Source organism: Elephantulus edwardii, unplaced genomic scaffold, assembly GCF_000299155.1.
Source record: "Elephantulus edwardii isolate Elephantulus edwardi_28Jun2011 unplaced genomic scaffold, EleEdw1.0 scaffold00094, whole genome shotgun sequence".
NCBI classification, from domain to species: domain Eukaryota; kingdom Metazoa; phylum Chordata; class Mammalia; order Macroscelidea; family Macroscelididae; genus Elephantulus; species Elephantulus edwardii.
In genome coordinates, this window is record NW_006399844.1 from 12,322,255 (window position 1) to 12,338,426 (window position 16,172).

General features: G+C 55.2%; 1 protein-coding gene across 1 annotated transcript; it reads right to left on the reverse strand.

Moving 5' to 3' along the window:
- Positions 1 to 411: 411 nt before the first annotated feature.
- On the reverse strand, positions 412 to 15,926 carry MNT (MAX network transcriptional repressor). Its single transcript, XM_006891035.1, has 6 exons — positions 15,502 to 15,926; positions 9,833 to 10,412; positions 9,158 to 9,199; positions 8,866 to 8,977; positions 1,421 to 1,613; positions 412 to 1,244 (listed from the first exon to the last, which is right to left on the reverse strand). The coding sequence occupies exons 1-6, from the start codon at positions 15,572 to 15,574 to the stop codon at positions 487 to 489; spliced, it is 1,758 nt and encodes a 585-aa protein (XP_006891097.1). The 5' UTR covers positions 15,575 to 15,926; the 3' UTR covers positions 412 to 486.
- Between the last annotated feature and the right edge of the window lie 246 nt (positions 15,927 to 16,172).

A 16,172-nucleotide genomic window follows, 5' to 3' on the forward strand; every position in this document is an offset into this window, starting at 1 on the left:
AAATTCTGCTCCCCTGCTTCCCGTCAAAGGCCTGGGAAGAGAACAATGAGCCTCGGGGAGGGCCCAGGACACTGGCCCCCTCACCAGTCAGCATAGCAGCAGCACAGGACGATGGGAAGGAATGCAGGGAGAAGTTGGGAGAACACGACGTCCACATCGTGCTGATTTTGAAGGACAGGGTGGGGAGGCAGAACGGAACTGAAGCTGGCACCAGGCCGGCCAGGCGGCACGCTCACCAGCATCTCTCTCATCAGTCTATCAAGTCCGAGTGCAGTGGGGAGCCCCGAGCCCTGTGTCCAGCTCCCTGGGGCGGCCCCTCTTTCCCCTGGCTCAGAGTCTTGTCACCCCCTTCCCCTATGAGGCCTGGGGGTGGGTGTGGGTGGGGTGGGCCTGGGCAAGGCTGGAATGTGTGGAGCTGGTGGGTGGGAGAGTGGGGGCTAGGGCCCCCTCCCCGCCCCCACTGGGGGCCTCTGAGTGGCTTCACCTTCAGGCCAGCTTCAGTGTGCTGACCGGGAAGGAGGGCATGGTGACCATGGTCACAGGGTTGAGCACTGTTTGGCCCACCAGCTGGGGATGATGCACCACCTGTGCCCCCACAGCCGGCTTGGCCATGACAGTGGCTGGGGGTCCTAACCCGGCGGTGCCGTTCACCTGCTGGTGCGAGAGGGTGTGGGCGATGTGGCTGACCGCCACAGGCTGGCTGACCGCCACAGGCTGTGGATACAGGGGCAGCTGGGAGCCGAGGTGGGCCACGTGGTTAAGGGTGGCAGGGTGCACTGTGATGTGGCCGATGGGGGGTGTGGCGGGTGCCAGCTGGACAGCAGGACTAGGGGCTGAGGGGGCGATATGGGCAATGTGCTTGCCCCCTGGCCCCTGGAGAACATGGTTCACAGTCTGGATGACTGAGGCATGGGTGGTGGCCGTGTGGGCAATGACCGTGGAGCTGCCTCCAGCAGAGGCCAGCAAGTGGGCGGGGGCTGGCACCAGTGTCTGGGTGGGGGCAGCTGGTGGGGGCGGAGGGGCTGCCAAAGGGGTCTTCTGTTGTGGCTGCTGCTGCACAGGGAGATGGGCAGGAGAGAGGGCTACGGGATGAGGGTGTGGGTGAGGGGGAGCGGGTGGGGGCGCGGTGCTGGGCAACGGAAGGGCCGACTTGAGCAGCTCCGGCTGGGGCCGATGGCTCAGCTTGGGGGGGCCCAGGTTTGCCCTGTCTTCCTCCATCTCCTCGTCTATGTTGTCCTCACCCTCTGTGAAAGGGAGACACAGACAAGGAGAACGGAATAGGTCAAAAGGTGCTGGAGAACAGATGACCCTAGGCATTTTGGAACATTTCTAGGGTGGCCAGGGAGGGGCATGTTTTCCAGCAGACCGAGGCCTGGGCTTGGGGGGTGTGGCTCCCTGCAGGGGCCGGGGCCCAGCTCACCTGAGGCGGTGGAGGTGGAAGCCTGGTCATCCTCAGGCTGGCCTGTCTGCCGCAGTACACGGTCGATCTCCAGCACGTCCATCCACTGGCTCAGCTCATGCTTGAGATCTGTCAGCCGCTGCTGCGTAGCGATCTTCTCCCGGGCCAGCCGCTCCATCTCGTGCTCATACTCTTTCTCCTTCCTCTTCAAGGACTAGGGGACAGCACAGAGGAGGACAAGGATACTTTCAGCAGCAGCAGCCGTGGGGTCCATGGTATCTCAGTCGCCTCCCCATGGCTCTCTCCTTCAGACACCCAACCCAGAGGAACAGAACTGCAGTGACCATGAGGCTAGATGACTATAGGGGGCTCCTGGAAACCACACCTGCCTCCAGGCATAGCCTCAGCCTGTGAGGACTAGCAGCTCAGCAAATTTGGGGGTTCTCGGGCAAAATGGTTGAGAGGAAACACAGATCTAGCTTACTTGGACCTATGTATGGGATGGAGTCACTCCCAATCCCCCCACATCAACTCTGGGCTGTGAGGCTTTCACATATTCTGCCCCAACCACCCTCCTGGAACCGCTACCTGCATTTCCAAGAAGACAGAATGGTAAAAGGTGCCCCCACTCCCACGATTCTGCTCAACCACCCTCCACAGAGCCCACTCCACAGCAGCCTCAGATGATCCTGCCTTTCTCTCCACCTCATCGCTGTCTCCCTGGTAACTTCACTGTCCCTAGAGACACCTCTCCATGTTATCTCCATGCCGAGAGGTCCTTTCCCCCAGGAGACACCGAGTTCCACATTTTCTCTCAATTTCCACAAGATGCACTTTTCAACTTTGCTTTCTCACTGCCCCCTCCCCTCTCTTCCTTGCACTGTGACTGCTGCCCCCACATGCTCCAAGCCCTTGAGAGTACACCCTACTTCTCTGCACCTGTACCTTACTGAGTGGCACTTACTGAAGAGCTAGGACTCTTGGGTGGCCTGACAGTACATGCTTTGTCTTCTCTTCCTCCCCATGAGGTCCAGGCAGCCCCTCATCAAGAGCCAACAGTGCTCATTTCCCTAAGAACCTCAGAAGGGGACCCTCAACTCCATGGCCATCTCCCCTTGACTCCTCTGTGCCTCAAGTCCTCTCACGCTGCGCTCTTCTGTAGACAGAGTGCTACACCTTCTATGTTGATGAGTACCACTGAGTCAATTTTCCTTTTTCCTTTCCACTGTGCAACCTGCTTCAGTGCCTGCTGCCTGTAAGAAAGGAGGCCAGGCTACAGCTCGCTCTGACATGGAACACTATGAGAGACCCATGGGGACAGGCCTGCCATAAATCCAAACCCATGCAAACAGGGTCAATTTTTTACTCACAGTGACCCCCTGTGAAAGAGTTTTTTTAGGCAGTTCAAACCCATCAGCTGCTCCACCGGAGAAGGATGGGAAACTTCCTCCCATATGATTAACTGCCTCTGAAAAACCACCAGCTATGGGTCGGTTCCGACTCGACAGTACACATCATTTATAGAAGTAGTTTGCTGGGTCTTTCCTCTGAAGAATCAGAACTGCGAGATGAGTTTTCTGTTAGCAGCTCACCCGTAACTGTTGCACCACAGGATCCCATAGGAGGTCTAAGTCTCTTATGCCTCCCTTAACAAGTGCTGCTATAACAGAGATACCATAAATGGATGACTTTAACAAATAGAAGCTTGTTTCTCACAGTTTAGGAGACAAGTTTAAATTCGGGTGCTGGCTCAAAGGAAAAGCATTCTGGAAGTCGATCTTTGTTCCCTTCAGCATCTGTAGGCCTAGCGCTCCTTATGTCTGGCCTTCCTCAGTGTCAAGGAGTGTCCCCGCACGGGGACCTTCCTCTAAGGGAACTGCTGGACTCCACTCCTGGCTCTTCTGTTCTTGTGTTACTGACTGCCCCCCTCTCTTCTTAAGTTCCCCCTTGTGAGAGAGAAGGCTTTTATAGGCCACACCCCAGGGAAACTTCCCTTTCATCTGATCAGGGATGTGACCTGATTAAGGGTGCTCCATCTTATCCTTTTTACAACTGATTGGCTGATTACATCACGAAGGATGATTACATCATTACAAAGCTGCTTCTACACCAGCCTCACTAACATCAATGAGATTAGGATTTATATCCCATAAGGTAATTACCCTGCTTGCTGAAACTGAAGAGGACCTGAAGCACCTGCTGCAGAGGGTCAAGGACTGCACCCTCCAATATACATTGAGGCTCAATGTCAAGAAGACAAAGATTCTCACCACTGGACCAATTGGCAGCATCAGGATGGATGGTGAAGAGATTGAGATTGTACACAGCTTTGGTTTACGTGCATTGCCATGGGAAAGTCTGCTGTTAGGGACCTCTCCAAAGTACTGAAGAGCAATGGTGTCTCTCTGGAGACTAAGGTGCGTCTGATACAGGCCATGGTCTTCGCAATCACTTGTTATGCATCAAAGAGTTGGACAATGACCAAGGAGGATAGAAGGAGAATTGATGCCTTTGAGCTGTGGTGCTGGAGAAGAGTACTGAGAACACTATGGACTGCTAGGAACACAAACAGATTCATCCTGGAAAGGTTAAACCGGGTGGCTCCTTGGAGGCAAGGATTCTGAGGCTTCGTCTAACATACTTTGGACACGTTGTAAGGAGGGACCGGTCCTTGGAGAGGGACATCATGCTTGGGAGGGTGGAGGGACAGCGCAGGAGGGGGGAAGGCCCTCTATGAGGTGGATTGATTCAGTGACTGGGATAATCGGGATGGGAGTGTCAGAGACAGTGTGACTGTCACAGGACAGAGAAGCGTTTAGGGCTTTTGTACATAGGGTCGCTATAAGTCGCAAGCGACTCGACGGCACATAACAACAACAAACAACAACAAGGTAATTACATTATATTGACAATCATGGTCTAAGCAAGTGGCTATTTTGGGGGGGCACACAATGCCTGAAAAGCTCCAAAGAGCCAATTCACACCCTAATTCAGCTCCTCACCAAACATCTTTTCATGCCTTCATAACCTCCTGATATCAACACTCTATTAAGTCACATGAATCGAATCATCTGTTGGCTTCTCCCTGGACCAAGGAGGTTGAGATGGCTGGCTGTGTCAGTACTGATGGGCCTCCTGCTCCCAAGTCTCTCACCCCTTCAGGGCTCTTCTGTTCACTCTGTTAAGACCACAACTGATGTCTCAACTTCCTCCAGACTTTCCCACCCACCTCTTACCACATTCAAACTACTCCTGCCTTCCAGACCCTGCAGGCACTCAACCATTCATCTGAGTATTTAGTTGAAAACTGTTACACTGTCATTTAAGTATTTCACTTGTATGAACTTTGTCTTCCCACTTCCACACACATGGTTCTTGTACAGCCCTATTTGTGAAGCCAGAGAACAGTTTATTTTCTATCTTCCAACCCTCCTAGTGGCCAGGACAGAGCTGTGCACAATGTGTACTTGGTTCCAGTGGAGAAACTGATTTGGGAGGAAGGAAGGTGCTTCCTGTTCATTCTATCTTCACCTGTCTGCCTTTCACTCCAGAGAAAACCACAGTAACTTGTTATACTGGGGTTTCTTTGGTTCCATTTACAAGGGGTACTTCTGCAGCAGCCTTTCATGACTGCTGCCCACCCTTCTGGAGCCTGTCTTCACCCACACACCAACCACCCCCAATGGCCCCATGCTCCCCTGCTACAACCCCTGAACTCCTTACATTTCTGACCTTATCAGTGAGAGAGGTTTTAAGCCTTCAGCTATAGGTCACAGCATCTCCTAGTATCTGACTCCAAGTTTAATCTGCTTCTTCCCATACCGCTGCCAGGAAGATGGTCAGACAGACCCTCCTCCAGCAAGTAGTGCACTTACACATACCTGCCAGCCTTCTTACCTGGCTCTTTCCCTGGGAGGCCAGGGCTAGAAATGATATCCAGGTGGGGCCACATCAATAGCAGGGCCTGTGACAAGACAGCCCTCATTGACACCTGGTTTCAGGGGCCTAGAAGCAGCTGCCTTGAATTTTACCTGCTTGTAGATCAGGGAGAAGAGAAAGAGCATCAGGGACCCAAATCCCTTTTCTCACCTAGCTCAGTCCTGCAGAGGCATAGGAGCTCCCAAAAAATTGTCCCAGAGTCTACTTGTAGTCTGCACTGCTTCATTTTGTTTCCTTTCTCTAACTGTGTGGACACAGTTTGAGACTCGCTACTTCACCTGCTCATCTGTCCTCTTCCTTGTGGCTTTCTATAAATTCTGTTCCACCTCCAGCCACTCTGGAGTCAGGGTGAAAATTACAGTATCTCCACAGCTCACAGCCAGAGCCCTCAGTATACACAACCCTACGTGGACTCACTGCACCACCTTTCAACTACTGTCCAGTGGACCACTGCCCCTCTTGTGCTGGCAGCCTATGTGACAGTCTTTTATTTTCCTAGTCCATCCCACTGGAGAAACACTGGCCTGCACATAACCCTCTGTCTTCCACTTGGCCTAGTTCACTCAAACTCATCCTTCAGTCTCAGCTCAAAATGTTCTTTCCTCAGCAAATGCTTTCCCTTACTCCCCATGAAGCACAACTCTGCCCTAATGTCATAACCCTCTGCAGGCTGACTTTATAATCTGGCCCCCAAGACCACAACCATGAAGCTGTGAGGGAAGAGTCCCTTTTTTTTTCCTTAACATACTTTGCTATCTTTTATTTAGTATTGCCTTCTTTTTTTTTCATTTTTATTAAATTTTGTGTGTGTGTCTGTACTGTCAAATCGGATCTGACTGGTACAGGAGGAGACTGCCCCTCCTTCTCCGGCAGAGCATCTGGTGGATTGGAACCGCATATCTCTGGGATTGCCATGCAGCTTCTTGCCACTAGGCCACCAGAGCTCCCCCAAGAGTCCCATTTTTTAACTTGCTGCTCTCCACTTTATCCTCAGGAGTCAGACACAGCACCTGGCTAACAAAACAAACGAAAAGGATACAGAACAGTAAAAGTTAAGGATTTGGAGAAAGCCTTGTGAATCATTCTATAGCTTCAATCTCCATTCCCAAGGTCCTTGGTTGATGTAAAGCATTTGCTTTCATCTATTTAACCACAAGTGTGCTGGTTTGAACCCAAAAACCAGGAGAAAAAAAACCCAGTTTATATCTATACTTATGTAAGGATTATAGCCAAGAAAAGGTCATGGAGCAGTTACAGGGCTGCATGAATTAGCAGCAGAATTTTTTTCCACTATCAGACAGGGGCAGGACAGCCTGGAGCTCATCCTGCTTCCTACTCATTTCAGTTTATTCTACTGGTTCCAGTAGTCTATTTCTGATGTCAAATCTACCCATTAAGCAAGTGCTCTCCTCCCAAAATATGTGTTTATATAAAGTGAAACCTGCCATCAAATGATAACTGTCTTTCAACATTAACTGTTGTTAATGCAGGGAGAGCTCTGGTGGCTTCGTCGTAAGGAACTGTGCTGCCAACAGTGTCACACAGTTCAAATCCAGCAGCTACTCTGTGGGAGAAAGCTGGGCAATCATTCGATTTACTGGTTTATAGGATTAGCTATGAGTTGGCTCCCACTGACAGCACACAGTGACATTAAGTTAGTGCCAGTACTGAGTAGAGAAATAATACGACCTAAATCTAGCATCCCTATGAAGAAGATACTATTACCTACAATTTTAACCCCTATTTAACTTTACAAAAGAGAAAATGAGTATTCAGAGATGTCACAATATGTAGACAGTGATCTGATCTCGAGTGGCGTGACTGACGGGACCAGCAAACTGTACCCAAGCCCAAGTTCTGCAAATGCATCTCTGGAACAAGCCTTCCCAGCCTCTCTAGGTCTCCCGGGTAGCCGCCTCCCCTCCCCCGCCCCGCGCCAGCTCCCTGCCAGCCGCAAGAAAGGCCCCGCCCCTCCGAAGCACGCGCGCACCCACGCGGACCTGGGTTTGCTGCGTCACTCCCCCTTGGCCGCACCCTCTCTCCAAGCACTCAGGATCGCCCGCCTCCACGTCGGAGCCAGCCAATCAGTAATTCTGGCTCCGCCCCTTCCAAGTACCGGGAAGCAGCCTGGAGGCGTGCCAGCCCCAGCCACTCGCCAGGGAGGGCGGGCAGAAGGGCGCGAGCAGTCGGGAGAGGAGGGGCGGGGCCCGCCGGCTGGGAACAGTCGCGAAACAGTGCCCCCGCCCCTCAACAAGTCAGGCTCCGGTTACCTCAGGGCTGTGACCCCACAGCTGAGGCTGGCGGGGAGGGGTGGCGCCCCGCTATTGGCTCTGGGGCCCATCGCACCTCCCTTGCCAGCCCTTCCCATGGGAGATGGTCGAGCCCTCCAAAGCTTCCCAAGTGGGCCGACAGAGAGACCCCAATGCTCATCCCGCCCCAGTTGGGCAGGGAGACCTAAGTTCCTCCCATTCTGCCAACAGCTCCCCGTCCTCCTCGGCAGCAGAGCGTGGCCACTGGCCCCATCCCCCACAGACTCCGCGGCATGCGGAACCCTCCACTGGTTTCCAGGGAAACCGAAACTCAGAGCCGTCATGGCAACTGTCTTATCTGGCAAGCGCCCCCCCAATACTGCAGCGGGGAGCCAGTGTCCAAAGGGAGGGGACACACTGCCAAGCGGACCCGATAAAATAAAAGCAGCTTTTCTAAGAAAGCCAGGCACAAGGCAAGCGTCATCTTTTAAGGTTGTGTGACCCCAGAGCTGTTTGTCATCGACAAGCACCCTCTCAACCTTCTCTGGCCTAATCCGTTCCCCTAATCCCAGTTCAGCACCCCAATGTGTTCACCGGCAGAAGCTTAATCTCCCCTTGGTAAAAGCAGGGGGAGGGGTTCAGGAATACAACCTGAGCTTACACCTAAAGGGTTCCCTGTGGGCTCCGTACCCTCCCCCTTGGCCGTGCCAATCGCTAACCACGCAACAGACAGACACTAGGCTGAAGTGGGTTCCCGCACAGGCACCGCGGGCGGGGCGGCGGCGCCCAAGACCGCGACATAATTCACACCCGGTATCCGCAAGGACAGAGCGCGATCCAGGCACCGGGTTTTACAGTGAACCAGGCTGCAGTGCGCTTCCACCTTGGGACACCGGGGATGCAGGAACGTGCAGATGGCGGGGGTAGGAGGGATGGGGGGGGCGTCAAAGGGGGGGATGCGCTTCGCGGAGCGGCGGGGGGGGGGGGACGACGACGACGGACGCACCACCACCCTCCCCAGCGCGAGCGCGCGCCCTTCTTCCTTCTGCCTCCTCCTGGGCAGGGAGCCCCGCTGACGTCAGCTGGGCCATGTGCTCAGCGCCCGCGTGGAGGCGGGCGGGGGAGCCGGCTGGGGAGCGGGAGGGCGGGGCGGGGACGCAGCCAGTGAAGGAGGGCGGGTGGAGGTGGGGAGGAAGCAGGCGCTCAGGCCGCCACCACTACCCTGGCCTGGCCTGGCCCACCCTCTTCTGGCCCCTGCTTCCCTCCTCTCTCCCATACCTGGATGTACCGCAGCGCTGTCCGCAGCACGCTCAGATTCGAAGTCTTCTTGTCGTCCACATTAGGAATGTTGCGTTTCAGGGTCTCAAAGCATTCCTTTAGATGGGCCCTCCTGGGGAGAGGGAACTGGTTTAGGTTGGTTTGTGAGGGAGATGGTTTAGGTGAGGACTAGGGGTGAAAAAAGGAAAGCCCAAAGGGAGTGGTGGTAGGTAGACGGCCAGGGGTAGACCAAGTCCCAGGATGGAGAAGGGTGGGCCCAAAGTCTCAGCCCCCCTCTCTCTCTCTCACACACCTGTTCTTCTCCAGTTTGTTGTGGACTTCTCTGGTGCCGATCCTGAAACCCAGACAGACAGGAGACTCAGGGGTGGAGGGCTCAATCAAGCGGCCTTCCTACTCCTTAGCCCCCGCCCAAAACATCACAGGCTGCCCACTACATTCTCTATAAATAAGCAAAGGGAGATAGATGACTGTTGGTGCCATGGACCCCTCCTGCAGGGCACACCTACATTCATAACCCACAACTCTGTTAGTCCCCATCCCACCCATGCGCAAGTGAAGAGGCGGAAGAGTTCTAGGGGAGTAGTCTGTGGACACACACAGCCTTCTACTCCACAACAGTAACCAATGCTCTGTCTACAGGCCTGAAAAGGCCACAGGCCTAGCTTCTGGTGATCAAGAAATACAGATGAATTCAAAAGTTTGAGAATGACAGAGGAAAAGTGCTATTCTGGGGGGGGGGGCGCGGGGGCGCGCGCGTGTGCGTGTGTGTGTGTGTGTGTGTGTGTGTGTGTGTGTGCGCGCGCGCACAGTGAGCCTGTCCACACACCAGAGGGCATTATAGGCTGGGGAGAGAGAAGGCCTCAGAAAGGCTAGCTGTCAGGGAGGTTAGCATCTCTTTCATACTCAGCCTACAGAGTGGATAGCTCACTCCAACTCACTGGTCCCCACCCTGCCCCACCTCACTCACCCCCCTGGCCTCTTCTTTTGTTCATTGGATTTCACTTCTTCAGCAGGTGCCAACTTCAGGGTCCCAAGTGTGGATGTAGGTGGCTGCTGGGGGGCCAGCTGAGGTTGGACCCCTGGATGTGGTGCAATGGTCAGGATGGGAGTAGGGAGGGGCTGCAACGGTTTAGGGCTCCCAGTGGGCGGAACAGTGGTCTTCGAATCTGGCAGTAGGGGGGCAGAAGTGGGCACCTGTGGCCTGGTGGGCAGAGGGGCAGGCTCTTTAATGCTGAGTCCAGGGGTGCTGACCAGTGCTGGCTGTCGAGGTGCCAGGGGTAGAGACTGAGCTGTAGGGGGCAGTGGTGGAGGTGGGGGCAATGGCTGTGGGGAATTGGTCACTACAGGGATGGGGATGACAGTTAATGGGGTGGGGGTGGCAAGTGGTGGTGGGGGTGCTGGAGGGGGTGCTGGCGGCGACAGAGGCAAGGGTGGCGCCTCAATGCGGGGCTCATCCACGGGGAGGGTATGGGCCAGCCTGGCCAGACTGCTGGCTTTCTTCTGCTCCTGCTCCCGTTCCCGTTCCAAGCGAAGCCGCTCCTGCTCCTCTATGCAGAGAGAACACAAGGCAGGTCTAAGCAGGCTCCCAAGGTTCAGGGCCCCAGTTTCCCTTGTCCCCTGGCCCTGTCTAGTGGATGCTCAGTGTCCTCAGCCTGGAACTCCACACATACTCACCCACAATTCAGTGGGCCCAGTGAAGCTCTAGGACACAACAGTGAACAAATTAAAACAGATCTTTGGAGAGCTTAATAGCCTGCGTGGTGGCAGCAGGGGTAAGGGGAAAGCAACCTCATCTGTAGTGGGGGCAGGAAAGAGGGCTGTGGGAACACAGCAGGAGCTATCAGAGAATGCTTGGGGCAGGCAACCTGAATGCTGATGATCATAAGCCTGGAAGACCATGGGCAAGTGGGCTGTGAGGCGGCTGGGGTAAGAAATGAGGCTGCAGAAGTGGGCAGAGACAGATTGGAGTATCACATTGCTGGGTCTGGATATTAGCCGGCAGGGAAGGCCTTCAACATTATTCCCCAAGCACCTGGAGGACAGGCAGTACTTTCTCTTCACAGGGGTAAAATGATGGTCAGAGAGGCAAAGTGATCTGTTGAGGCCACATAGCAAGTCACAGGGCTAGATCTAATCAAGTGTCTTGATAGCCTGGCTTCATCCCCTCTACTTGTTGTGCCCACATTTGCAAACCTGGTGCCCCTCTGGAATCCCACAAAAATCCCACCCCAGCTTTCATTTCTCAGATTAGGATATTATGCCCAAAACTTTAAGTCCCAGCGTCTCTGGTTTCCTCAGGGACAACATAACAAACATACTTACTCGTTCTGTGGGTCTTAACCCTTGAAAAAGTTTAGGTAAGCTTGCAACCCCATCCCTTTAGCATTTCTTCTACAAGTCTAGCAGGAAGGTGAGGCGTGTCTGGGAGCAGGCTGAGAACCCAGACGGGGACAGTGCCCTTCCTGATGCCCCTCTCCATTGCCAGGAAGCTTATACCCACCCTGTCCTCTCACGCCCACCATTCCGGTTCCCTTGGGTATTAGGGCTGGGCTGGGGAGTGGCTGCTGCTCCACCACCATCAGGGAGCTGGCTGGACAAGCAGCCCTCCCTTCCTGCCCTGGATACACCACAGGCTGACTAACAGCTGACAGTACTGGCCAGAGACACACCCCAAACACGCCACCCTACATGGGGAGGAGCCAATCTGCTCTGGGGAGGAAAGCATCAACCCCCTACAGTCCCATCTTGCTCTGGGGCCCCAGAAAACCTGAGGCTTTGGTCCCTGTGGCCAATCAACAATTTCAGTAGGAGGGAGGCAAGCTCCAGGCCCCTCCCTCCTCGGCAGGGGAGAAGTAGTGGAGGAGGAAGTAGAGGGGGAAGTGTGACAGGGGGAAGCACTGAATGGTTTCCCAGCTACTAAAGTTCAGACACTGGACTGGTCAGTAGGAGCCTCTGCCTCCAGATAAAGAAGGCCTCATTGGCTCTCCTGGGCCTCTCACCACCAAAAGTGGCTTATATTACTGCCCCTGAGAAAACCAGCTGTGCGCTCCAACTCTCCACAAACTATGCTAGAGAAAGAAGTCTGTAGAGTTTCAGCTATGAGCCTGTCTCAGGCCCAGACTGAGACACATTCCCATCTGCTCTCCCTCCCCTGCAAGGCAAAGCTTCTTAGTTCAAAACCCAAAACAGCCACCAGACGCTCTGCCGGAGAAGGAGGCGCAATATCCTCCTGTACCAGTCAGATCTGATTTGACGGTACACGTACACAAAATAAAAATAAAAATAAAAAAAAAACCAAAAAACAAAAACAAACCCAAAACAGCCCCACCTCCCACCATGGATTGATCAGGACCTGAACTCTCACTGGCTCTGGGACAAGGGTTCACTCTCCACAGGCAAGACGAAGGGCCCCAAGGTCTGGCACCTGGGGCACTCAGATGGAAGGCAAACCTCAGTTCTCCTGTACTTTAATTTCAGAGCACACTAGGCAGATGGCAAACTCCTTCTCACCTACTGCCTCTCTTCCAGAGCCAGGTGCTAGGAAGGGCCCAGGTGGGTAGCAAAACTATCACACCTGAACCAGTGTGGAACAGCTTGATTGGTGACGAAGAGGAGGTATCACAACCTAGAACTGTCTACCAAGGCTTCCTGAGCACTGCCCACCACCTTTGATTCATCACCTCTCCTGGCAGTAGAGAAGAGGGAAGTAAATGGGAGGGGAGGGACTCTGCCAGGAGCAATCTGTTTAGGCTCTTTAGAGCTCTTCCTTACACACAGACACACACATATTCTGACACCTTCCCTGGGCCTTGCTCCGAGATTGTTTCAGAATGCATGGCCAGGTCCAGGACTCTATGTAGCTACAGAGAACAGGAGTACCATGCTCCCCTCAGCCTTCCCAAGTCAGGAAGTCTTCTCTCAGGGCCCATGCAGGGCTAGGGGGCTGAAGAAGTTGCATCATGTTGTCCCAGTATGTCCAACATGTGGACCCTCCCCTTCAAGTAACAAAAGGATCTTAGCATAAGGCAGGCCCACATCTGGACTTGGGTCAGGACTTTCTGGACATTCTTGCCAGCTCTGCCTACTTATGCCACCTCTTGGAATGCTGGGACTGGCCAGGCCTGGGCCTCCTGCTGACCACCAGGATGAACTGTCCCTGTCCTCTCCAGTTTGAACATATACACTCACGTGTACACACATTCTCAGGGTCATCATATGAACAAACTGGCTGGACAAGGTCAGGAAAATGACTCTCAGAGGTTGTGGGGGACGTACCTAAGAACCTCAGTTCAGAGTTGGTCCTCTGTAAGTACCCCAGGGAAGCCGTTTTGGTAGCATATTTACTTAACTACCTCCCTTCTCATTCTTCCCACAAGGAGCAGAATCTCAACAGAGGTAAGAAAATGAATTCTGGTGATTAAATACTGAGGCTAGATCTGGCCACTTGCAGTGTGAGTTTCTGGAATAGGCTTGGCTTTCTAGAACCAACTCACCCCTAAATCTTCCTTCCCTACTACCAAGAAGGTGGGCCCAGTGAACTTGCCCCACGTCCTGAGGGGTGGGGGTTTGAATATTACCAGGAGCCTTTAGAGTGTGGTACAGGATCAACTGCTTACCAGGTCAGTTCTGGCCTTCTTATTTAGGGAAAGGTGTGAAGGATGACAGTGAGGTTCCCCCCCACCCCCGTCCCTGTAGTGGTCCATCATCGACTGCGCAATAGCTAGCACACTGCCTTATGCACAGTAGGACCAGAACAGGTAAAAATCGTGTGCACTGTCGTTGCACCCGGCAAGCAAACAGGGCATTTCCGGTCCCCATCAGCCCTGCCCACATCGCTCTGGACCCCGAAGACAAGAGGAAGGGATGTGCGGGTGGACGTCTGGGCCCATCAGTTCCGTAAAACCCATGCATCAAGGTTTTCTGTCACTGAAGTGACACTTGACCTTGAGAGGCAGGTCGGCCAGACTAGGCCCGCGGACCTGCAGCTCCCCCGCCCCTTGCCCGCCGTCTCTTCCCCTCCCCCGCCCGTCGCCGCGGCGGCTGTACACGCTGCAGGCGCGCGCGCGCGCGCACACAACACACACTACTACCTCCTGCATGACTCATCATCGAAGCAACAATAGGCAGAGAAAGGAAAGGAGGGCGAAGCACTAGCTTTACCGCAGCCAACCTGGCTGAGGGGTTTCAGTGGGTAAGAGGGGGAAGGAGTCTCTAGCTACTGAACACACAAGCTGATGGCTTCGCAGCAGTCAGAAAAACAAACTTCCCCGGAGTCCCCATTCCTGCTGCGCCCTGAAGCTCGGGGCCACCACCAAGGGCGCAGGGGGGATAGGAGGTATTCGAAATACTCTTCCCTTCTTCCCCTTCAAGAAGGAACGCCAAAGTTTGTCTCTGCGCCGCTTAACTCGCCAGGCAATATGGCTGGGGGGGGGTTACCAGAAGTTTCTGGTGCGAAAATTTTGGGGGTCAATGAGAATATGTAAACTCTAAATGTCTTCTCGCCCTGCGATTCTGATGGTTTCGCTCACCCCAAGACAAAAAAACAGGTTAGTGCGAGAATCGACAGGTGAGTTAGATTCCTCTCTCCCGGGGCAAAGGCCCTCCCAGGGAGGATGGCCAGGGCCCCGGCCCGGGCCCAACCCGGATCAGGGGCCCCTGCCAGCCCCGCCCAGGCCCCGCCCCCGGCTGAGCGCGAGGCAGCAGGATGGGCTGGGCTGCGCTGTCCCCAGCGGGAGTGTCCCCCGTGCACGTGGTCGGGGGCGGGGCCGGTCCACGTCACCACCCGGTGTAACCAACAGGCTTGGAACGCAGATACACGCAACATTCCAGCCCAGAGCGGGTTTGGAACGCGCAGACACGCCACATTCCGCACCGGCTAAAGCGGGACACAGCGAGGGGGGCCCGAAGGCCGTCCCTTACGACTTGCGGGCCCGTTCGCATACATCCAATCCGTCCAGTTCTCACCCAAACCCGACGCACGATCCAGCCCGGCTCTGGGAGGCGGGGTCAGGCTGGGCTGGCCAGGATCATAAGACACGCGATGTCATTTCATTCTGCAAAGGCCGCCTCCGCCCCAAGCGGCGCGTAGATCTGCCGGGAGCGTTCCCCAAACCATCCCCCCAGGGCCAGGGAAGCCGGGGAGCTGCTCCGCGTAGAGTAATTCCCACCCCCACTTTGTTACACACACGCCCACTCGTGTGCACTACACGCACGCCCGTGTACACATCCGTTCATCCGAGCTCCCTCAGGCTCACATCACACTTCCCCGTGCACACACGCACGCACACGCGGCTCTGCCACCGCTTCCCCCCAAACACCATTCCTCACCCCCCTCTCCTGCTCACACATCCTCAGCGCCGAGAGCTCACACGAAAGGAACCCCCTACGGAAGGCGAAAATGGGTGGCAGGCAACTAGGGTGGCGCCCGCAGGAGTCGGACCCCTAGCTGCATGTTAATGAATTCATTAATTAATTTCACTGCCCACATCACTTCTCTCCGGGCGGCGACTCTTGCAGGAAGCCCGGCTTCGCAAATCGCCAGGGAGGTGTCCTGCCCGCAGTTTTGTATGAGTTAGGGGGCCAGGGCCGCTCGCCTCCTCTTCCCCAGTGCCTCGGGGGCCCAGTCCGGCTGCTTACCACGTGCTCTCTGTTGTTGCTGTGCTTGCCATTCCAGGAAGCGGGCCGCCTCCAGTAGAGTCTCAATGCTCATCGCGCCGAGAGCTGCCGGGGGCGCGCCGGGGCCGAGGCTGCGGCCCGCGAGCCAGGCACAGGTCAGACTGGCGGGCAGTCAGGAGGGAGGGATCACCTCCGGTGGGCGACAGGGCTGGGCTGCGCAGCGCACTCCGCAGGGAGGAACAGAGGAGCAACGGACGGAAAAGTCAATGTCTCCCAAAATATTTGCAAAATATAAATTCGCAAATTTTTAAAATGTGATGTTAAAAAAAAAAAAAAAGGGCGGCACTACCTCCTTCTTTTCCCTCCCTCTCTTCCTCCCTTCCGATTGCCTCCCGCCCTGCAGCCCCCGGGAGTCCCGCCGACAAGAAAGGGCTTTGCAACAAGATGGCGAGGAGGCACCGACACACACAACAAGGGAAGGAGCCGCGCTGCCCCCGGCCGCCGCCCCCGCTACTACACCGGGGCCGCAGCCAAAGCCCGGACCGGAGCCCCCGCCCGCCGGGCCGCGGCGTCTCACGGAGGGGCGGGGTCCTGCGTGGGCTGGTTCCGCCCACTACAGACGGCGCGCGCACACGTGGCCTGGGTGGGGAAGGATCGAGCTGGGTTCGCGCGCACTATTTCCGCTTTCCCGC